This window comes from Cricetulus griseus, assembly GCF_003668045.3.
Source record: "Cricetulus griseus strain 17A/GY chromosome 1 unlocalized genomic scaffold, alternate assembly CriGri-PICRH-1.0 chr1_0, whole genome shotgun sequence".
NCBI lineage: Eukaryota > Metazoa > Chordata > Mammalia > Rodentia > Cricetidae > Cricetulus > Cricetulus griseus.
Window position 1 is genome coordinate 262,424,495 of NW_023276806.1, and position 23,825 is coordinate 262,448,319.

Below are 23,825 nucleotides of genomic sequence, written 5' to 3' on the forward strand. Positions count from 1 at the left end.
TGTTGCCGTTGCTCTCTCTGTCTTCTGTAGGACGCAGGCAGCCAGCAGATTGGCTTTCTCCTGGGCAGCTGTGGGGTGACCCTAGCCCTGACCACGGATGCTTGCCAGAAGGGCCTGCCCAAGGCACCGACAGGAGAGGTGGCAACTTTCAAAGGTGAGACCCCAGGTCTCAGGACGTCCGTGCTCTGGCTATAGCTGGTACTTGGCTTTGCCTTCTAGGCACATTGTGCAGAACTAACCCCACAGAGCACGGTGGGCTTTAGGAAAATAATACTTCATTCAAGACTTTTGTCTGCTCCAGTAGTTTTGCTTGTTATTCTCTATGCTTATCTATTTAAGTAAAAGGAAATAAAAATAAAACTTGACCCCCACAGCCCCTGGAGCTGGTGACTACATGCTGGGCCCAGGTTCCACCCGTGTGGAGCAAAGCCTTCTTTTGACCACCCTTCACTCTTATCCTGTTTGCTGCCATAGGTTGGCCCCCCCTCGCCTGGCTGGTAATTGATGGGAAACATCTGACCAAGCCTCCTAAAGACTGGTACCCACTGGCCCAGGACACAGGGTCCGGGACTGCCTACATTGAAGTAAGGACATGCTCGTTGGGTGCAGATACATCCCTCTTGGCTTGGGCCTGTTTTTTATTTAAAAAAAAAAAAAAAGACAGCTACTTAAATATCTTTAGACTAAGTGTTCTTATTTTACCTCTACCCCAGATATGCAAAGTGTCACATAGAACCTTACTTGGGTCATTTCAGGTTTCACTCTGACCTAATTCATCTCTAATTGCTCTTTCTAGGATGCAGGCAGTTACAACAAAGCTGTGTGCACTGCTGTCCCTGAGCACTGCTGCAGGTCCCTTAAGAACTAGGCTAGAAAGGGCTTTGGGTGGTACTAAGGGAGAGAGGACTCTAGCTGCTTCTTAAGGGTCCTCATCCTCCTCTGTCTGGTGTGATTATAGGAATATATATCACTGTTTTTCTTCTTGAAATTTTGCAGTATAAAACCAGCAAAGAAGGCAGCACGGTAGGGGTCACCGTATCACATTCATCCCTGCTGGCACAGTGCCAGGCTCTGACCCAGGCATGCGGGTACATGGAAGGTAAGGTCAGACATTCAGGATTGCAGCTCTCGCTGCCTGCATAGGCATCGGGCATACCTGGTCTCCCCCTAGACTCTGTTACTGTGCATAGCATATCCACTCTGTGCATGGCACATTCACTTTTAATGCAGCTGTACCAGGCTGGGTGTGCAGCTTCTACTGGTGTCTTGGCTCATGCAGGACTGGGGGTATAAGGTGCCCCTCTGTGGAGCCCAGGCTGTCCTACTTTGGACAGTTTCAATAAAGTCATACTAACACTGATGTTATGGAGTATGTATGAGGCTTGTGCACCAGTGATTCATTTGTGCGTAACAAGCTGGATCGGTTGTTGACATACTTGAAGGACAGTGCATTATGCATTAGAAAAAGCAGACTATACGCATCCTGGAACATCCTTTCCTGCTAGTGTGTTCATTTTCAGTAAATATGTTTGTGGCTTGAGCAGTCATGCATGTAAAATGCTTAAGTATAATCGTTATGATCTTATAGATTATGATCTTTGTTAAAGTAGAAGCAGCCCCCAGTTTACTGTTAGCATTTTAATTTAATATTGTTTTATATTGACCGATAATAATTGCATGTATTTAGGGGATCAATATGAAATACAGTACTTTAAAAACTAAAATTAGACTCATGGTAGTTTTCTTACATTACGAAACTGGAATTGAGCAAAACTAGACAGTAAAATTGAATGGCATATTTAAATACATACAATATGAATGTTTAATTCCAAGGGTTAGCTTGATGTAATTATAAAGACTTTGTGAAGATTTGGGGGAGGATTTCAAGGACTTTAATGACTTTTACGAGAGCTATAGAACCAAGTCCTATGAGTTCTTTAGATCTAGTGCTAACCATTTAACTCATGCCTCCCCCACCCTTTAATTTGGCTCTTCAGCTGACAAGGACAGAGAGATTGCCATTCATAGTGCAACAATATTTCTGGCATGCATATCACTGCTTTGTGCAAGTGAGATACATGACTATAGGCCGTGGGTGTGAGAATTGGGCACACTGTGTAGGAAGCTGAGAAATGAGTGTCTATGGCAGTTTGTCATCCTGCCTCTTGACTCTGAGTGGCGGCCACTCAGAAATGATGGAATCATGCAATGACCTTTCCGTAGCTTCTCCTGTATGTAGTGTTCCTTGTGCTTTTGAATTGAAGATTGGCATGGTTCTCTTCTCCAGTCCAGAACTGTGTATTTCTGGTCATCTGAACAGACAGTTTTGCTGGGTGTTCACTGGCGCATGGTGTTTGGAAGTGCCGTGTTTATTTCCTTAAGCTCTCGTGTGCTGGTTATGTGCTCATCTCAGGTCGGCTCTAGAAGTGTGCGGAACTTAAAATGCTGTTCATCAGTTTAACTTTCTGTGTCCGCTTTCAGCTGAAACATTAACGAATGTGCTGGACTTCAAAAGGGATGCTGGTTTGTGGCATGGAGTCTTAACAGTGAGTGTTGTTTGCTAGTGACTGGGGTGGGAACAAGAGATAAGCCAAACCCGTGAAATGCTGACATCGCAGATTGCCGGGCTTGGTTTGCTTGCCCTGGCATAGATTAATCCTGCCTCCCCTGAGCCGGTCCGTTTCTTTTTTACAGAGTGTGATGAACAGGATGCATGTTGTCAGCATCCCATACGCACTAATGAAGGTCAACCCACTCTCCTGGATTCAGAAAGTGTGTTCATATAAAGGTATCAGAAAACTGCCATTACTTGCCTCACCTTCCTTCCTTCCTTCCTTCCTTCCTTCCTTCCTTTCTTTCTTTCTTTCTTTCTTTCTTTCTTTCTTTCATCCTTCCTTTCTTTTTTTTCAGAGATAGCTTGTTTTATTAATACTATTTTTTCTACTGATCCAGTAACTAAAACACTTCGAAAGGGTAGATGGTGCCAGTTCTCCTTTGCCCTGGTAACTGTGGGCCCAGGAAGTTCGTCACCTTCCTTTAAAGAATTCTCTCTGAGCTGATCTTTAGTAATTAAGAAAACATGAAGGCAACACACAGAACTGCAAGTGTAGACTGGAGAGCCATCTTGGGATGTCTCTGTGGGCCATCCTGGTCCTGATCTGCTCACGTTCTGGACAGCTACTTGCAGTGGAGTAGCTGGGTTCATCCGTCACTAGAAGACTGGGAACTCCTAAGTTTATTCCTTTGACGTTTCCTTCACAATAACATCAGCATTCCTAGTCGTATTATCTGAGGTGGTTTTAATTTGCAGTTGGAGCTTTTAAAGCCACCAGTAACAAGGATGTTATTCAAAGGATAAGGTCTATGACAGGCAGGATGGAATGGATGAGGAAGGCCACCTGTGAGGCCTGGGCCCTGTTCTTCTTACCTTCCACTGGTGTCTCCCAGCACCAAACAGGGATCCCTGCTGACTGGTAACTGTACAGCTCCACACCCTTTGTCCCTGTCCAGTAGAGATCAGCAACTCAAAGACTCTGACCTGCTTTACCTGGCCAGTGCCAGTGACAACATATACTCTGCAGGCATATCTCCAAGTCGGCATTCCTATTCAGGATGGCTGGCGTCCTGTTTTATGGAGGAATTCAATGCCTGGCTGAAGGGAGTGGGATTCACTAGTCTCTGCACACTCATTGGGGCGGATTTAGTCCATTCAGATCCTGGTTCATCAGAGCCTAGCGTAGTCATCACCAGACAGGCTTCATCCAGCAGCTGATAGGAGCATTTGCAGAGAGGGAGGAAGGATTGTAGGAACCAGAGGGGTCAAGGACACCACAAGAGCATGGCCCACAGAATCTACTAAGCAGGGCTCATAGGGGCTCACAGAGACTGAAGTGACGATCAGGGAGCCTGTGTGGGTCTGACCGAGGTCCTCTACTGTGTTATGATTGTGTAGCTTGGCTGTCTTATGGGACACCTAATATAGGAGGGGGGTTCTGTCTCTGACTCTTCTGCCTGCTTTTGGGACCTCTTTCCTCCTACTGGGTCGCATCATCCAGCCTTGGTATGAGGGTATGTGCCTGGTCTTGTGCCTTGTTCTGCCATGTTTGGTCGATGTCCCTGGGAGGCCTGCTCTTTTCTGAAGGGAAATGGAGAGGGAGTGGATCTGGGGGAGAGGTCACATGGGGGTGGCTGGGAGGAGAGGAGGCAGGGAAAACTGCAGGATGTAATGTATGAGGGAAGAATAAATAAATAAATAAATAAATTAATTAATTAAAAAAAGAAATCCAGGTTCATTTCCCCTTAAGCCCCGAGGCTGCCAGAGTCCTGTAGACCAAGTGACATGATGGCAACAGGGCAGCACAAAACAAGGGCCCGCACCTTGCGGAGGGACAGCATGCAGCATGAGATAAAACTTTCCATTTTGAAAAAAGTCTGGGGAACTGGAGAGGTGACCCAGGAGTTGAGTAGACTACCTGCTCTTTCCGGAGGACTTGGGTTCAATTCCTAATACCCACTTGGTGACTCACAACTGTATGTAACTCCAGTTCCAGAGCACCCTGTGTCCTCTTCTGGTTTCCAAGGGTACCAGGCACACACATGGTGTCCAGACATACATGCAGGCAAAACACCCTTATTCATAAAATAACAAAATAATAAAAATTGATTTTTTTAAAAGGCTGGAGCTGGCCGGGTGTTGGTGGCACACGCCTTTAATCCCAATACTTGGAAGGTAGAGGCAGGCGGATCTCTGTGAGTTCAAGGCCAGCCTGGTCTCCAGAGCGAGTGCCAGGATAGGCTCCAAAGCTACACAGAGAAACCCTGTCTCAAAAAACCAAAAAAAAAAAAAAAAAAAAAAAAAGGCTGGAGCTGGAGAGATGTCTCAGGTTAACAGCCCTGGCTACTTCTCTAGAGGCCCCAGGTTTGGTTTCCAGCACCCATATGGCAGCTAACATCTATCTGTGACTCCAGGTGCAGGGACTCTTATGCCCTGTTTTCTGACCTCCGTGAGCACTTCATGTTGGTGGTACACAGACACACATGCAGGCGAAATACCCATACATGTAAAATAAAAATAAAAAATCAAAGACTGGAAAATGGAGTCTATTACATCTAAATCATATCTCAAAATTAAGTTTTAAGGGGAAAAGGGATGGAATAGGTTCGGTAGCACACGAGATAGCTGGTAATAGTTATGGATCATCGACAAGAGTGTGATCCGTACAGCAGGTCCTTTGCCCTCTGTGTGTGTGCCTCTGCATGGAATGGAGTACAACCGAACTTTGGAGTGTGAGGGTTCCTGGCCTTGTGACGCAGAGACATCTGGATTCCCTTCTCTTTGTAGCCCAGGCTGCTCTGGTGAAGTCCCGAGATATGCACTGGTCTCTCTTGGCCCAGCGAGGTCAGAGGGACGTCTGCCTGAGCTCTCTGCGAATGTTGATTGTGGCCGATGGCGCTAACCCATGTGAGTAGACTGTGACCTAGGGTGATTTACGGTGTTCGATCCCATGATTCTTGACTTGCAAGGAGGACTGAACAACCTGTTGAAGTAGAGCCTGTTAACCAAAATTAAAGCCTTATCACTGCTTTGAGAAGTGTCCTATAGTGTTCTGTGACCTGCTGGCTCTTGTTGATTCACTGGTGGGTCTCATACGTTTTTGTTAAGACACTTAAGTTTGCAAGCAATTTTTTTTTAATTTATTTATTAGTTCTAGTTAGGGAACAAGCTTGTTTCACATGTAAGTCCCTTCTCCCTCGTTTACAAGCAATTTTAAGACAGTTGACATAACCTTTAATGAGAGCCATCGTTTTTAAGAGATCGCTGGATTATTCTATAAATAGGGTCCGTGATTTGCTATGGTCCTCCCGAGCCTCCTGCCTTTAGTGTTAGGCTCCCACTTATTTGATGCTCAGCCCCAACTTCTGTCATAGGGGCTCAGCTATTCTTCACCCATATGTCACTGGCCAACCCCAAGTCCTCATGGAGAAATGCCTCATCTCTGCTGCCTGAGCACCAGGGACCCTCCTGTGTATAATAACAGCCTGGATGTAGCCGCTTTTGAAGTGTCTGTGTGAGCGTCTTAGGCCCAGGACTGTCTCAGGCCCAGGTCAGGTGTCCTCTAGGAGAACCGCAAATGACACTGTTTGAGCAAGGAGTTTCTTTTGCAGCACTAATCTGTTATCCTCATTCCTCTGCGCACCCCTTCTTTCAGGAGAAGAGAGATGGGGCACAGCACCTCTAAAAGCTTCTCATTTTCTTGGTGCCCACCTGAGCCAAGCAAGGCGTGTCCTTCCCACATGCATGGCTACTCATGCCTGCTCCAGGCCCTAGCTGCCCTAACTCTCTTCTCATGCACTCAGCTGCAGTCAGGTGTCACTTGAACACATCACTCCCTCCAGTGTTTTTGTTCTGGGGATAAATGTTAGCTCTATTAGCTTTGTTCCAACTCCTCACTCCATCCACGGTCCTCCAGGTGCCACAGAGCTTCATGGGCCTTAGCTTGCCGTGCATGTATTGGTCTGCTATGATGCTTGGTAACATGGAACAATCCATTGTCTTCTTTTTGTAGGAGACCCCTCTCTCCCTGAAGAAATGAAGCCCAGGGGCCCCCTTCCCTTATATGTACCCTGTGGGGAGAGGTTTATAATGAAACCCTAGGGTCACCATGGCTGTAGTTATTTGAGCCCAGAACAGGCAGAGCCTCCTTGTCGCCAAGTTTGCTTATCTCTAACACCCACTGCTAAGGCCCGCCACCCCTGAATGACAGGAGTCTACCCAAAGGAGAGGACACAGGGAGAGGCAGGACATCCTCAGGGAAGTGTGTAGATCATACATCTCTAAGGCTACTGCTAGGAGCTGCACTTACTATGCTATGGGCCATCTGGTGCTGGGCCTGGCCTTGTTGGGCTACAGATGCTCTTCAGTCACTCAGCAGGCTTCATGCTGGACCTGAACCAGAAGCACAGGAGAGTAGTTCCTGACAAAGGTTCAAGGGACAGGACCTCAGTGACAAACATAACACTGTAAACATCCTCTCAGAGATTTCCACACTCTTTCTTGTTGGTGAGTTGGAAACGGTCTTGTGTGTTTTACGCTAATCACTCCTGCCCTAAAAGGTGTTGCTTTGCCAAACTGTAGCAGTGGTCTCGTGAAAACAGGCTATGGAGGCAGGGCTCAACTTGGCTGCCAGGCCGTGCTTGCACCTCACTGGCCCTCCAGTTCCTCTCACGCTCCACCTCCATTGCTCTACGCAGGGTCAATATCTTCCTGTGATGCCTTCCTCAACGTCTTCCAGGCCAGAGGGCTGAGGCCAGAGGTCATCTGTCCCTGTGCCAGCTCCCCCGAGGCGCTAACAGTAGCCATCCGCAGGTAACTAGATTGCATACTATCTCTGGTGAACTCACATTTGCCATGTGTTCCTAACTACTGGGAGTCCCAAAGAAGGACTCGCCACTGGCATTCCGGTCTCCGTGGATAGCAGGGGTGCAGCCTGCAGTTCCATGCCCCTCACCAGTCTAGATCCATGCTGGAAATTGGGTAGTGGGTTCCTGGAGTAGAGTACACTGAATTCTCTCAATCTTACTTTCCTTACATTCTTCCCAATCAAGATCTTGCCATTTCACGCAGGATCATATATAAAAGTTATAACTGAACAACCGTCTCTTATTCTGAGAGAGGTTCTGGCTGTGGAGGTCCGCCAAAGAGGACCTTTAACTTGCCAAGAGAAGCGTTCAGCCATCCTAACCTCTGAAGGTGAAGGTCCAAGCTTCGTCATAGATATTTCCCTTGTGTCACATCTTACAATTGGAGTAGGGGGTTGAGGTTGCCCCAAGAGCAACTCCCACTCCCGTCTATAGCTAGTATCCTAGTATCTGGGCCTCGGGTTCCTTCCTGTATTTTCTGCACACACCATGTCGCTCCCAGACCACAGCTGGGTCAAAGGCACTTTCTCCCCTGATCAGGGATCACCTGCTACTGCTGCCCTTGAGCACAGTTCTATGGGGCTTCAGATCACAAGCTCACAGCAGAGGACATCTTTGTTAGCTTTCTTCCCTCAACTCATTGCAATAGAATTGCCTCAGCTCTGGTCGTGTATGCATTGTGCTCGTAATTTAAAGACAGCATGTGCTTACAAATATGTAAGTTTAAAGTAACTGTATTTTAATAACAGCATTAAAAGCAACATCTATCTTTCACAAACTGATTGGGTCGTGTCTTGGGAAGGGCTCCATCAGGCCTGCTGCTGTGTGGAGGAGCTGTTTTATAGGGATGATGGGGCTAAGCCAGCTCCATGCAGGCACAGTATCTTAGCTCATTGCAGCACAGTGGCCTCAACCAGGTAGTCTTCCCACCCGGCTACCTAGAGCTCCATGTGAAGGTCACCTCTGATGACCTGTCTCAGAAGTCACATAGTGCCCTGTAGCATGGGCCTCTGTTTGGTGAGAAGAGGCCGTACCACAGAGAGGCATGTGAATTTTAGAGCGCACTGTTCCAACAAGTCCATACACAGAGCAGGTGCTTCAGTGAGGAAGGCTGGCCCTCAGTGCCATCTTCCCCAGAGCGATAGCCCTTGTCAACAGGCATGCTGGTGCTCTTGTTCTCTAGGCCCCCAGACCTGGGAGGACCGCCTCCAAGAAAAGCTGTCCTGTCAATGAATGGCCTGAGCTATGGTGTGATCAGAGTTGACACTGAGGAGAAGTTGTCAGTCCTCACCGTTCAGGACGTTGGCCAGGTGATGCCTGGAGGTAAGAAACAGTCAGAGGGCATCCAAACCCTGCACTGACTAACACAACAGCGGGAACACAAATCCACCAGGTCCGTTAGAGTGCTCACTATGCGCCAGGTCCGTTAGAGTGCTCACTGTACACCAGGTCCATTAGAGTGCTCACTGTACGCCAGGTCCATTAGAGTGCTCACTGTACGCCAGGCCTAGTCCTGCAGCCTCCGCCTTTTGGAAGTATTTAACACCTAATGCTGATGCTGTAAATGCCTGGAGGATGAGGTGACCTGCAGAGGTTGTAACATGCACTTGTGGTGACAGGAGATGTGGAAACCTCCCAGAAATAACTGTAGGTTCAAAACAGAAAAAAAAAAAAAACACACACACACACACACACAAAACCAAACCAGGTGCATCTGCACCTTCCTCCTGCAAAAGTTGGTCCTGCTGCTGGTTTGAGGCAGGGCAGTGATCAGGGGTATTGGGATTCCTGCTCGAAGAAACAAAGCGTCACTGAGGAATAGGGGCAGAGCCTGGCTCACGAGCCCTCAGTGACACTTGGAAGCAGGGATGCAGCTCATAGCATTGGTCCTTATACAGTATCAAGTGGATGTGTACCAATTTGTGCTATTCTGTGACTTTTAAGCTCTCCCTGTTCACACCTGAGAGTGTTATTGTGGGGATGGAAAACAAATACTTACCTCCCTGGACTTGGGAAAGTGAGATTCTGTTGGTCAAGAGCTTATTACATAGATGTAGTTTACTTTTTAATCATCTCTGACTGCCCCCTTCATGTGTGTGTGAGCGTGTGTGTGAGAATGTGTGTGTGTGTGTGTGTGTGTGTGTGTGTGTGTGTGTGTGTGTGTGTGTACATGTGCATGTGTCTGTCTATTTAATGCTGGCAGTGGACTCAGGACATCTTACGTTCTAGGCAAGCACTCAACCACTGAGTTCTAGTTCTAGCCCTCACACTGCTTATAATGAGTACTTAATAGTACTATCCATGCCGTGACACTCCTTATAAGAATTTGCTGCACATGTAATGTCTTGTTTCTGTAACTTTAAATATAGCAACAATGCCAGGTATGGTGGTGTACACCTTTTATCCCATCCCTTGAGAGGCAGAGGCAGGTGGGTCTCTGTGAGTTCCAGGCCAGCCTGATCTACCTAGAGAGTTCTGGGCCAGCCAGAGCTACATAGTGAGACCCTGTCTCAAAAACAGCAAAACAAAAAAATAAACAAAAACCCCACAAATATATGAGCAAGTCAACCTTTGTGAATGATCTATTTGAATATACCTTGATGATTTTGAATTGTTTTCTCTATTTAGCTAGTGTATGTGTTGTGAAGGTAGATGGTGCCCCTTATCTTTGTAAAACTGATGAAATTGGAGAAATCTGTGTCAATTCTGTTGCAACTGGGACGGCATATTATGGACTGCTTGGAATCACAAAGAATATATTTGAGGTTTGTATCCTTTTGCTGATCTCTGTCTTGAAGTCAAATCCCATGAGTGTTGATGGGCCCAAGGGTACAGGGAGCAGTGATGGCCTACAAGACGCTGCTGACCATAGGCCTAGATGGCTTTGGCCATCAAGAAGGTATTAATAGAACCTCAGCTGGGTTCTCATTATGATCTTTGTTATTAGTAAGTCTCGGAAGGACAGGTGCTGCCAGGAACTAGGCATGCAAGTACATGAGGTTTGTTCAGGTCCTGCTTAGGTTGTGTATCCACTCAGTAGAGCAGTTAAGATGAGAAAATGGGCTGTGAAGGGCCAGGTGTCCTGGGAGTCTTTTTTCTGTAGAACTCTAAACCCTGGACTGCAGGTGGTTTGTGCTATTGGAAATGACTAGGGAAATGACTAAGCTAGTACCATCTTGCCCTAACTCTATGTTGTTATCTGCTTACGCAGTTCTCAGCCTTCCACCCCACAATAGCCATATCCACTTTGGCAGTGTTTCTGGAACTGTCCATAACCCAGACTGTGGTCCAAATGTATTAATCAAAACAATTAGTATTTGTGCAAGCTACAAAACTAAAATAACTATGAGGAAGTATAAATGAAAAATAGTTGCCATGTAGTGTTTGGAAAATACTGCTGAGCTCTGCAAGAAGACAGATGCTACCAGGCCACTCTGGCTTCCTTACGGATGCCTTCTCCCTCAAACACGATGCCACTGTGGGTTTTGTCTTTAAAACCCTGCACCCCCTGGGCTTCATCACCAAGAGACATTTTGAAGGCCTGCGCCTACTCTTTGGTCTGGCCGTCGTTGAGTTCTACTGCTTGCCCACCTTATCTTCCTAGTAGTCATTGAGTTGTCTGCTGCCTGATGTCCTCTTCCCTGTCCTGACAGACTGTCCCGGTCACTGCAGATGGAGTTCCCGTGTCTGACCGGCCTTTCACCAGGACAGGCCTTCTGGGATTTATTGGGCCTGTGAGTATGACCCCCTGTACCCGTCCATCAGCAGAGAGTGTTGGGAAGAAAAGGAACACTCCATTGCCAGTGTCCTCTTGTCCCTGGTGCCCTCGGTCATTCATTCTGACCACCCCTGCCTGTCCCTTACCTGTAGGTAGTGCTTATCCAGCCACAGACGTTTTCATTTTTATCATTTTTTTTCTAGTTTTGATGTTTGAAATATGTTAAAACGAATACATTCTGTAGTATCTTGGCCCATCTTTTTTCTCAGGTAGATGATTTTATTTATCCTTTCCCAGAAACATTGGTTGTCACAGCTCAGGGAGGGGGGTGCTCCCTCGGTGGGTTCTGCAGTCGTGGACGGCTTAGTATCAGCAGCATAATGTGGCCATGTCTGTAGCTGCAGCTAGCTCACGGGCTAGCTCACAGGCCACACATCACACCAGGAGCCTTGCCTTGTTGCAGTCTCAGAGGCCTTGACCTACCCACCCACAACTCTCTAGCCCCTTTGCCTTGACACCATTTTTCCCACCCTTCAGTGCCACCCTTAACTCACATGGTCTCTTCCATCTGACCGAGTACTGAAGTACAGTCACTTTTTGGACCCCGTGTGAGGTGCTGGATTCTTTGTCCTATCAAATCCTTCTCACGAGGCCTGACCACACCCTTTTCTCAGGATAACCTGGTCTTCGTCGTGGGCAAGCTGGACGGGCTGATGGTTGTAGGAGTACGAAGACACAATGCAGATGACATTGTAGCTACTGCCCTGGCGGTGGAGCCCATGAAGTTTGTCTACAGAGGCAGGTGACGCACTGTAGACCCTACACCTGGGTTTCCGATCTCTTCTGTCTGGAAAATCTGGGAAGGCTGTGTAGTAGAGAAAAGCCAGGAAACCTGAATTTGCAAAATTTGAAAATTTGTGTTTATCAGAAAAGTTACCCAAAGAAAGAGTGTTTGTGTTATTGTTAGCAGAGGTAAATGTCTTCATTTTCCTGAGTTTGTTCAGTTCCTTAAAAGAATCAAGTCTGGGACTGGAGTGGTGTCTCAGAGGTTAAGAGCACTGGCTGCTCCTCCAGAGGACCTGTGTTTGGTTCCAGCACCCATTAGGAAGGTGTAACTCCAGTTCCAGGATATCTTAACACCCTATTCTGGCCTCCTCAGGCACCAGGTACACACATAGTACATAGTCATATATGCAGGCAAAATATCCATATAGAACAAATTAATTAATTAAAATTTCAAAAAGAGGCTGGGTGGTGGTGGTGCACACCTTTAATCATGGTCTTGGGGAGACAGAGAAAGGCGTATCTATGAGTTTGAGGCCAGCCTGTTCTACAAAGTGAGTTCCAGGTCATCCAGGGCTACACAGAGAAACCCTATCTTGAAAAATAAGTAAATTTTCAAAAAGTGAGTAAGGTCCAAATACGTGATTGGGTAAAAGGACAAAGGGATACCAGCCGCTGAGAAGTGAGTGGATACTAGCTTCCTCATTGTCTCATGAATGTTGATTGAAAGGACAGTGCCACTCTGTGAACTACTGAGGGCAGATTCTTTTTTCTAATAAGGTGTTAGGAGACACAACATATCCATTGCTCCTGGAATAAAAGTGTCCTCAGATTTTCTATGTTTATTGAGCAGATGACTGTATCTCTGGGCCTGTGGCATAGCAGGGAAAGGGTTGAGAAGGGATTTTGCCCAGCTCTTCCCATCCCCTGAGTTCTTTGTCCTAGAGGAAGCTCTTCCCTTTTGGTCTGGCCAGCCAACTGCCTCTAAAGTTTTATTCTTCAGTTTGCTGTACCTGTGATCCAGGCCAGGCCCTGCCTTTGGATATGCACTAAAGAAATAATTGGGGAGGCATACCAGGTGGACAAAAGATGGTGGTAGCCTGGGCACACCAGGTTTCTGCCAATGGTTTGCCCCTTAAAGCCGAAACTCAGATGCTATAGGTAGAGATGTCCATGGGGGATGCTCATTAGGGGTATATGCTCCCTGGTTTTGAATGGTTGGGGAGACTACTTCTTCACATCCTGCTGTACCTGGGCGAGTGCCTTGATCAAGTCAGTCCAGCCCAAGTGACACACTGATGCAGGGTGAGTTTGTTCTGCAGACAGGGTAGCCTCTCTGTCCCTTCCTGGGACCTGAGGGAATACAGGTACCACAACGAAGGAGCGTTATGAATAATGTAGAAAGTCAGGTTAAGGAACTACTCCAGAACACGGAAGCAGAAAGTTGAAAGAACCAGAAAAAGGGATGGGGGAGAGGAAGGAAATCCAGTTAGCAGATCAGGAGGCGGGTGTGCGTGGAGCTGTCTGCGGAATCGGGAAGCTGGCACGCTCTAGAATACGAGGCCAGCTGTTCTTACTTGGTAAGCTATGGGGATGCCAAACAGAATGTGACAGACTTCCAGCCACCCTGGAACTCATCTGCTAAGATGGTGAAGCAATGATGTTTTCAAGTTCTAACCTAAATTTTATGCCCATCCTAGCTCTCTGTGATAAACACCATGACCAAAGACAACCTGAGGAGCAAATGGTTTCTTTCATCTCACACCAGTGTAAAGTCAGGGCAGGAGCTAAGGAAGGGACCTGGAGGTAGGAACTAAAGCAGAGAGCACAGAGGAGCACTGCTTACAGGCTTGCTGTCCATGTCTTGTTCAGCTTGCTTTGTTATATAACCCAGGACCACATGCCTAGGGGATGGTGCCACCCACGGTGGGCCACACCTTCTCAAACCAATCATTAATCAAGAAAATGTTCAGTAGACTCACCTTCAAGCCAATCTGGTAGACATTTTTTCAATTAAGGTTCCCTCTTCGCAGATAACCCTAGCCTGTAACAAGTTGACAAAAAGCTATATGTTGTCCCTTAACTTGTGGAATCATGGGCATATGGATTTTGCAAGTTTTGTCACAATAAATGCCATGACAATTGGAAAATTTAAACAACCTATTAGGGAAGTAAATTTGGGAAGGCTACAAGGATAATGACGGGAAAATGGCACCGAGAAAAACTTGCTGAATAAAATAATGTGTTAGTGGAGTGTATATGCTATGTAACAGAACGTGGCCGTACTAGCTAAAGGAGAAGATAAGAAAACATGTCTGTGATGACACAGTTAGAGTGGTAGATATTCTAGTATAAAGGGTTTGGTGGGGAAACCCAACTTATTTTATTTTTATTTATTTATTTATTTTGTTTTTTTGTTTTTTTTTTTTTTTTTTTTGAGACAGGGTTTCTGTGTGTAGCTTTGGAGCCTATCCTGGCACTTGCTCTGTAGACCAGGCTGGCCTTGGAACTCATAGAGATCCGCCTGTCTCTGCCTCCTGAGTGCTGGGATTAAAGGCGTGCGCCACCAACACCCAGCCGAAACCCAACCTCTTAACTTTGATGGGAGAAGACAGAGATAGCCTTGCTAGTTCAAAACGATAAGGAAGGTGCTATGCACACAGGCAGATACATACACAGATAAGGAAAAGTCACATGTACGCATGCACACACCTGCACACAAACACAAGAAATTAAAAGGAAGAGAGTCCAGCCCTGGAACCTACATGGTGGACAGTGAGAACTGACTCCTGAGAGTTTTCCTCTGACCACACGACTGCAGCCAGATGCACACGCTGCAGGAAAACATAGACAACATACTCTTAAATTTATGTATGTTTATTTTATGTGCATGGGTATTTTGCATGCATGCCTGTGCTCCATATGTGTGCCTGGTGCCCACAGAGGCCAGAAAAGGGCATCAGATTCCCTGGGACTGGAGTTACAGATCACTAGCTGCCATGTAGCTGCTTGGAATCAAACCCAGGTCCTTTGGAAGAGCAGCCAGAACTCTTAACCTCTGAACCGTCTCTTCAATCCTTACGGAAAAAGCAAATTTACACGGAAGAGGACTTGTTAAATCTGTAAAGTTAGGTGGTAGAAACAAGTCCAGATAAACCAGTCACAATTAGTACTAACTCATTACTGAAGGATTTGATCTTTTGTTTACAAAGTAAAACTTTTAAAGACTTATTCACAAGGAAATATTACATTAACATTAGAATTAACAAGTTTTCCCCTTCACAGTGAGATTTATGTATCCTAGTCCAGTCTTAATAGGAGAGGAGGTACCTAGTCTCACTGCAACTTGATATGCCATGACAGTTGACATATCCATGGGAGACCTGCCCCTTTTGAAGAGAAATGGAGGAGGAATGGACTAGAGGAGGGGGAGGTGGGGGAGGTGGGACTGGAAGGAGAGGAGGCAGAGGAAAGGGCAGTAGGGATATAAAAACAACAACAACAAAAAAAGAAATTTAAAAAAATGTGTGCTTGGTACTACAATGTTTTCATTTTGTGAGCTGAAACTGTTGCGGCTATAATACCTGAGATTACAATGCCAGGTCACTTTGTGCGTTTATGATAATGTGTTCATGACACATGAATTGAGAGAGGAGAACCTCGCACTGCTGTGTAGCCACTTTGCCTTTGTCTTCTCTCAGGATCGCTGTGTTCTCCGTGACCGTGCTGCACGATGACCGGATTGTCTTGGTGGCTGAACAGCGGCCTGACGCGTCAGAGGAAGACAGTTTCCAGTGGATGAGCCGTGTGCTACAGGTGGGCATGCTGGGATGGTCGCTACTCTCACCACGCGGAGACTTACAAATGACAGACAGTTAAAAGGGAATCAGATATCTGTGCCATGAAAGTCAGAGAGGCCATGCTTTGTTTTGCTGTACAGCGCTTCAGATTTGTCGAGTCTAAACAAAATACAGCAGCCCCACATTCCCTGCTTCCTGTGTTCCTGCGTTAAGTACCGCTAGCATATCTTAAAATTAGAAGTTCAAATTCCCAATCACAGCATTGGTAGGGACAAGGTCTTTCTAGTCTGTAGATGCCCCTGTTATTTTGGCAATTTGGAGGAAAATGGGTCGTGGAGTGGCATTTCCTCTGTCTGACTTGACCATGCTTTTTCAGTCATGTCTTATGTGTCTGTGTCTGTGGTCCCTGTTCAGTGGATCTGGAGGCTTGATTGGAATAGGGCAGTTTTTTGGTGAGACTCCTGTTGAAGGTGGTTAAGGGTGCCAGGGTTGCCCCCTTTGTTGGCACTGTTACGTCCTGCGCTTGTGATCTATTGATTTTGTGGTAGTCACACTGTGACTTTTTCATCTATCCTTCTTCATTACTAACTAGAACATACGGAAAGGAAAGATGGTGAATGGATTTCAGATGAATGAATCCTGTGGGGGGTGAACCCTGAGTTGACTTGTTTGCTATATCACGAGCCAATGGGTTTAAATGTCTGTTTCAATGTGTTGTAGCTATGACTGTTATCATTCAGGCATCAATGGGAGCCTCTTGACACAGTCTGAGGTCTCTGAGGCCATAGAAGGAACAGATAGTCCAGACACAAGAGTGCTGTCTTGTGCAGTCTTGAGTGGGATATCGGGGGCCACTGTCTGTGAATGTGACCTTACTAGTTATCACTCAGTCATCACTAGTTATTGCTTAGTCATCACTCTGGACTCTTTGCAGAAGAAGGATAGAAAATAGTATCTGTCAGCTTGTTTGTAAGAGTCTCTGTATCCTGGATTTATGCTGAGAGTTCTTATTCAAACTCAAGACCATACATTTCCTCTTAAGTCAAAGTCACTGTCTTCCTGTCAGTGTAGTGGCCAACAACTAGGAGTATCCGTCAATGGCTTCTGGCCACGTGTCTCACAAGTGTGGTTTCTATGCTGACCCAGACAGGAGAGCTGGGAACAGCTCAAATGATTTTGCGGCTTTCTCCCTTTGAGCACGTCTCCCTGGGGATCAGCTATCATGACTGTTTAAGGCCACATTAAGTCGAGCCTCTGAACTAGGCTGCTAGCTAAACTCTGATTGAGTAGTCTTTTTACTTTCAGTTGTTAGGGGTTGCTTTTTATACCTAAGTTGGTTATATTTGAAATATAAACATAATTCCAAGTTTAGGATGTCTAAGTTATATCATTTTTGGTTCACCTCTTCTCACCTGGAGGCCTTGCCATGTTTTTGTGGCTACTGAGATTTGTGTTTTTAATAAAAGCAGTTGCATAGGCTTATGTGTTTGTGTGTGTAAACTCTGCGTCTTATGGTAGAAATAGACACACTCTTTGTTTAACGAGACGTTTCAGAGGTTGCTCCGCCTCCTGCACCTCCCACACTTCAGTTTTCTGTTCTGCGTGGCATCCTCTTCTGGCTCTCCTCACAGTGGGCTGGCAGCATGTGCTCAGCAGAGTTCTTGCCTTCCAGGCCATCGACAGCATCCACCAGGTGGGTGTGTACTGTTTGGCCCTGGTTCCTGCCAACACCTTGCCCAAGGCTCCTCTTGGAGGAATTCACATTTCCGAAACCAAGCAGCGCTTTCTGGAAGGGATGCTACACCCGTGTAACGTGTTGATGTGCCCTCACACCTGTGTTACCAACCTCCCCAAGCCTCGCCAGAAGCAGCCAGGTTAGTTGTACTTAATAACAAGACTGTCTGATCAATTAAAATTGATGCTGACTGCAGTCCTGGCTAGGGGCGTGGCTGCACTGGGTCTTGCAATAGTAAGTCCCCGCCTCTCTGGGCCTGGGGTTAAGGGTCAGTATGTATGCACCAGCTCCTGGTTCACAAAAGGGAGTGTTGCCGGCGCACCTGCCTGTCGGTTTCTATCTGCCTGTTAGGAACCAGTTTTAATGGTAAATTCAAGGGTTCCTCCTTGGAGGTAGAAATGATGTCTATAAGCAGATGTGGGCTCTGGAATCCAAGGAGCCTCTGGTGGCCATTAGGTTGCTGGAATGGAAGTTTCTCAAGGGCCAGTTTCCTGTGTCTGGTTTAACACAAAACTAAGTATAAAGACCAGTCAGTGTAACTATTATATTCAGTTTGTCATTGCTTCGGTTATATAATAGGAAAAGCTAAATTTCTGTTATTGATAATTGAACACATAAAATATCACTAAGTATCACACTTCAAGAATTCTGACTTACACATAAAATATAGTAAAGAAATAAAACATTAATGGTTTGGTTAACATCCTAAGAACTATGTTACATGGCACAATTCAGGTGTGTTTTGAAATAGTGTTAATATGTAAGTAGCATCATGTAACAGTTATAGTTTAGAAGTTCCCAGCTTGTCATCTGGAATCTGTTTGTAGAAGTTGGACCAGCTTCGATGATTGTTGGGAACCTGGTTGCTGGAAAAAGGATTGCTCAGGCCTCTGGGAGAGAGCTGGCCCACCTGGAGGACAGTGACCAGGCTCGGAAGGTACTGGGCAGCTGCTGGTGGGGGGCAGGTGGCATCCAAGATTCTGTGCAGATGCCAGACCATCCTCTCTGTGCAGTTCCTGTTCCTGGCGGATGTGCTGCAGTGGCGAGCTCATACCACTCCTGACCACCCACTGTTCTTGCTGCTGAATGCCAAGGTAAGTGCAGGGCTTTGGGGGTCTTTGCAGCTTGTCATTTCTAAGTCCTCCTTATTTTTGTTGGGACAATAGAATGCTGTTAGGTTTTGGTCCCTTCTGTGGCACTGCTCTCTCTGCCTGTTGCTTTTCTTGTTTTTTTGTTTGTTTGTTTGTTTTGTTTTGTTTTGTTTTTCGAGACAGGGTTTCTCTGTGGCTTTGGAGCCTATCCTGGAACTCCCTCTGTAGACCAAGCCGGCCTCAAACTCACAGAGATCCGCCTGCCTCTGCCTCCAGAGTGCTGGGATTAAAGGCGTGCGCCACCAACGCCCGGCTGTTGCTTTTCTTGTAGAGACCTGCACTTTGTGCAGTTGACACAAAGTCTTTCCATTGATTTTGTATTTATCTGGAAAATTCTTGTTGGCTCTGTTTTCTTATTAGGAACTGTATCTGTGTAAACACCTGGGTTTATGAGCTAAAAGAAATGTTTATGTGGTAAAATGTATGCATTCAGACTTGGTACATTTGCTTAGACCTTTGAAATGACAAACACCGTTTGCTGCTCCAAACTGCTTCTCCTTTGTGGCTGAGACATTCAGTGTCACGTGGCATGAACACCTGTTAATACTCTGCACCATACTCAGAATGTGTGGAATCTAAAGGAGATTTTTATAACCCTCATATTGCAAGATTACAGAAGCAAGCATTGTGAAGACTTTGTGTGATCCCTGCCAGCCACATCAACCATGCTTTAAGAGACCTTGATTGTTGTCACAAAGGGCAGGTACCACGATCTTGGAAAATGCAAGTTAGACCCTGGTACTCATTTGCTCATTCAGAGATTTGCTTTTTTGTTTAATTTTATCTGACAGGATCTTGGTGTATATGTCAGGTTGGCCTTTAACTCTCCATCTTCCTTTCTCAGCCTCAAATGCAGGCACAGGACTGTGCCTCTATGCTTAAGCCACTCAGAGACGTTTATTGATGCCCACTGTGTTTAAGCAATAGAAAAATCTTCTCTGCTAGAAACTCAAGTTTCTTATGTGAGAGGCTGTCTTGCTTCCTGGTGTGCCTCAATAAATATCCATCCGATAGTTGAATTCTAGGTTATGCTGACAGATAGTGATTGTCAATGAAGATGTAGTCAGCTTGTGGGGATTGATAGAGAGAAGCGTAAGTGCTGGAGTGCTGGCTCTGGGCAGGAGCCAGAGGGCAATGTCCTGCAGGCTCGAAGTGGGGAAGCCAATAAGACAGGTCCCAGGAAAAGAGTCAGGATTCGGATGGGTCCCAGGCATGTGTATTCTGGCTTTTTACAGTCTTCGGCTCTGTCAGGTATGAGTGAAGTATTTACCCTTCTAGGCTCAGGTTGGACCACTCAGAGATCCCCACCCCTCTGCTACAAGCATCTGTCACACAGACCCCAGCCTGGCCTAGCATTGACATAATCTGATTTCTGACCACAGGAGCCCAGTGTGCAGACGGATGCGCACAGGTTCCCGAGCAGATATTCTTGGGTCTGAGGAGGTCAGCACACCAATGAACTTGATTCTTCTCTAGGGCACAGTCACCAGCACTGCAACCTGCATCCAGCTGCACAAAAGGGCCGAGAGAGTGGCTGCTGCTCTGATGGAGAAGGGGCGACTGGATGCTGGGGACCACGTGGCTTTGGTTTATCCCCCAGGTAAATGCACACCCAAAACCCTCTCCTGGCCTTTGGGACCTTGTGATGCCAGCCCCTCCTTGCTCTTGTGATGCCAGTGCCACCACGAGCCCTTTAGTGGGACCTCTGTCCCTGGTGGTCTTGGTAGCTTTTTTGCTGTCAGGGTGGCTGTCAGGTGCTCAGCTTACCCCTGTGTGTCTTACCCTAGAGCTAGGCTCTCACCCTTCAAGGCCCAGCGTCTCAGAACCAGGGATGGGGTGAGGGGCAGCCATTGCCACTGGCTGCTATGAGCAGAGCTAGAATTCGAAGTTTCATTGTGTTTCTTAGAGAGCTCCTGGTTCATACTGTCCCTTCCAACTCAAGTTCAAACTTTCACTAAGCCTCTTCTCTAGGATCGAGTTCCCACTCTAAAACCCCCGATTCTTTAGGTCAGTGGTTCTCAACCTTCCTAATGCTGCGACCCTTTTATATGATCCCTCATGTTGTGGTGACCCCCACCCCCAGCCATAAAATTATTTTTGTTGTTGCTTCATAACTGTAATTATGCTACTTCTGTGAATCATGATGTAAATATGACTCTGCTCTGCAGGAGATCTGATCTGTGACCCCTGTGCAAAGGTCATTCAACCCCAAAAGGGGTCGAGAGCCACAGATTGAGAACCACTGCTTTAGGGCCTACCAAGATTGGAATGTCCTATTATTACACTTTTTATTGTATCACTCATCACATACAGAATTCTCAAGATAGTTACTATGGTACCTCAGGCACCTTGCTATTTTTTTTAAAGAACAAGTTGAACTTTTTGGCTTGTGTTCACACTCATTCCCCACCCATTGTTTCTCACAGTACTGAGGAGTGAAGCCAGGACCTTGCACATGCTGGGCAAGTGCTCTGTCTCGCCCTCCTATTAGGGCTGCGGCAGACGACAGATGCTATTCTCAGGCAGTGATTGCTACAACTTCACCCTCCCTTCACATCGTCCCATGTCTATATAGTACTATACTAGCCATATATGCATCCCTTAGCGCATCTGTCTCAGGACCTGGGAAGTTATTTTCTGAAACTCCTTTCCTGGAGGATTCCTTAGGGAGCTGCATGGGGTCAATACTCACTTTATGCTACATGGAAAGCCCTGGTGTATGTAATAAACCATTGTTGTCTTCAGCCATTGCTCCGTTGTCCCTAGCATAACAAACGCAATGCCGTCTCCACCTGCAGCAGCCCCATCTCTCTAGTGGGTGCAGACCTCTTGCTGGGTTTGCCTTCGTGACAAATGTATACTTTCCCGTCTTCAAAGTCTAGTATGTTGCAGAGTTAATGTTGGTTGTTCTTTCTCAATAATCTCATGTCCAGGGTCTTTCTGAATGTGAATCTTCCATGTCTTTTAATTCGAAAAGTTTCGTGAGTCATCGTCTTCCCCCGCGTTTTCTGATCCCTTGCTTTTCTTCAAGCGCCTGTGCCCTTCCGGCTATGTGTCTTTATCTGCCTTTAGTAACTGACATTTCCTCTTCTCCTATCTCCTTCCCACTCACAGTTATAAATGTCAACCCTATCTTTTATCTTAAGGCTTTGTGGTCTTGTGCTCCTCCAAGCTGCATCTTTATATTGAAATGAATTTTTAAAATTTCTATTCACGTCTTTTTTTTTTTTTATTCTGGTTTCTATTATCACTTTCTAATGCATTTTAATATGTTAGGAGATAGACGGTTAAGTTTTCATATGTATCTGAAGGAATGGTTTCTCTTGGTGTGGTGTCTGGGGAACCACAGTTTTATCTCTGAGATTGTCCTTTAAGTCTGTGTATGCAGACTTGCCCAGCCCTTCAAACCCCTGGGTCTAGTGAGCCAAAGTTACAGGACAAGGGTCTTCCTACTGAAGTATGTGAGCACCTGATGTAACCCCCCCCCAGCCCCACATCCTCATGGTCCCTCCCGAGAACCCCTCCCAGGGTTAGGGGTACCCTCCTTTCTGTACATACTGTCAGTGCTAGGTTTGGTGAATTCCAACCTTATCATTTGGAGTTAAGCATGGCTGTATCAAAAGGAATTCATGCCTACTTGTCCCGTCTCTATCTGTGGACAGATGTTCTAGGTTGTCCTCGTCGGACCTGAAATTGTGTGCCTGTTCCCTTGAACCCAGTGTTGACCATGTCGCCCTATCTCCCCAGGGGTTGACCTTATTGCTGCATTCTATGGCTGCCTGTACTGCGGCTGTGTGCCTGTCACTGTGCGACCCCCACACCCCCAGAACCTTGGCACCACATTGCCCACTGTGAAGATGATTGTAGAGGTACGCTCTCCCTCCTGGCAGGCCATGTCCTGGCAGGGTCACGGCACTTGTCATGCGTGGTCTTCTCTGCAGACTGGGGTGTAGATGAGTGGCCAGGCTTACAGCTTACGTGGGTTCTTGCTTCCGTGTGACATAGGTCAGCAAATCTGCATGTGTCCTTAGCACACAGGCCATTACCCGGCTGCTCAAGTCCAAAGAAGCGGCTGCCGCTGTAGATGTCAGGACCTGGCCAACCATCCTAGACACAGGTACGTGTCTCCACCAGCTGCCCCTGCAAAGACAAACTGTTGCTTTCCTTCCTGAAGGCTTTTTGTTGTGGCATTATGCTGTTGACAAACAAAAAAATAGCCATTGGGGAGCTGGAGAGAGAGGACTCAGTGGTTAGGAGCACCCATTGATCTTGCAGAGGGCTGAGATGTGGTGTTTAGCACCCACATGGAGGCTTACAACTGCCTGTAACTCCAGTACCAAGGGATCCGGTGCCCTCTTCTGACCTCGGAATGTATAGTACACACAGGTACACTCAGGAATACACATATACACATAATAAAATAACGTATTGAAAAAAATGTTTAGATCAATAGATGGGCTTGTGTAAATGGCAAGATGCCTTCTTTTGTTTACCTGTTAGAGCAGGTACAGTGTTAGTGGGGCATTAGGTACCACTGCTGCTTACGTGGCCTGGCTCCCTGTCTCGGATAGGAGGTCTCCACTCTGGGCCCACCATCAGCAATCCGTATGCTCATGTTAGGGCTTGAAATCCTATTCCCCACTGCCTCCTGCCGACATAGTTAGCTGGCAGTTGTCTACATATTTTTGCTGATCCCTTGGCACTGTCTTCACTGTGCACCCTCTAGAAGCCCTGTCTCTATCACTGGTGAGTACCATCATGCCCCCTGAGATGCCTTCACACCAGCTGGGAAGAAGCTATGTCTAATGTTGAGTCACCAGGGTCAGCTAAGGGCAGCTCTGCTGTGCAGATGTAGACTGCTTGGCCTAGCAGGCCCCCAGCACCACTAGGGACTGAGTTATGGCTTCTGAGTGCTAGGAACCTTCTCTTTTCCAGCACACCCTTGCGTTCTGCAGTTCCACTTTGTGTGGAAACCAGAGACTAATAGAGCTGTGTGCCTGATACTCTGGCAGGCATGAGGAACTAGTACTGGGGCAGTTGACATGGGCCAAGTATCAGGCTCTGAGTTCCAGCTGGCCAGAATCCTTCAGTCTCGAGAGCTCAGCCTTGCCCTATTGAACCTGTGTCCATTTGTACAGCAGGCAGTATCAGTGTTACCTCATAAACTTGAAGCACACAGACCCCGAGAGTCTGTCTGCCTGGCTCTTCTTGTGACTCAG

At 46.7% G+C, this 23,825-nt stretch overlaps 1 protein-coding gene across 3 annotated transcripts in view; it reads left to right on the top strand.

Annotated features, from left to right (window-relative positions):
- The window catches only part of Dip2a (disco interacting protein 2 homolog A), an 81,609-nt gene that overhangs the window by 45,168 nt on the left and 12,616 nt on the right, over positions 1–23,825 (top strand). For all 3 annotated transcript variants that reach the window (XM_035450627.1, XM_027394250.2, XM_027394251.2), the window contains 18 exons: positions 31–154; positions 475–584; positions 997–1,099; positions 2,482–2,546; positions 2,695–2,788; positions 5,342–5,461; positions 7,252–7,366; positions 8,603–8,742; positions 10,048–10,184; positions 11,073–11,153; positions 11,812–11,939; positions 15,622–15,736; positions 17,393–17,594; positions 18,283–18,392; positions 18,469–18,549; positions 20,083–20,206; positions 22,354–22,475; positions 22,612–22,723. In XM_035450627.1, the coding sequence (XP_035306518.1) occupies positions 31–154; positions 475–584; positions 997–1,099; positions 2,482–2,546; positions 2,695–2,788; positions 5,342–5,461; positions 7,252–7,366; positions 8,603–8,742; positions 10,048–10,184; positions 11,073–11,153; positions 11,812–11,939; positions 15,622–15,736; positions 17,393–17,594; positions 18,283–18,392; positions 18,469–18,549; positions 20,083–20,206; positions 22,354–22,475; positions 22,612–22,723 (2,083 nt within the window). The remainder of the gene's footprint in view (positions 1–30; positions 155–474; positions 585–996; positions 1,100–2,481; positions 2,547–2,694; positions 2,789–5,341; positions 5,462–7,251; positions 7,367–8,602; positions 8,743–10,047; positions 10,185–11,072; positions 11,154–11,811; positions 11,940–15,621; positions 15,737–17,392; positions 17,595–18,282; positions 18,393–18,468; positions 18,550–20,082; positions 20,207–22,353; positions 22,476–22,611; positions 22,724–23,825) is intronic.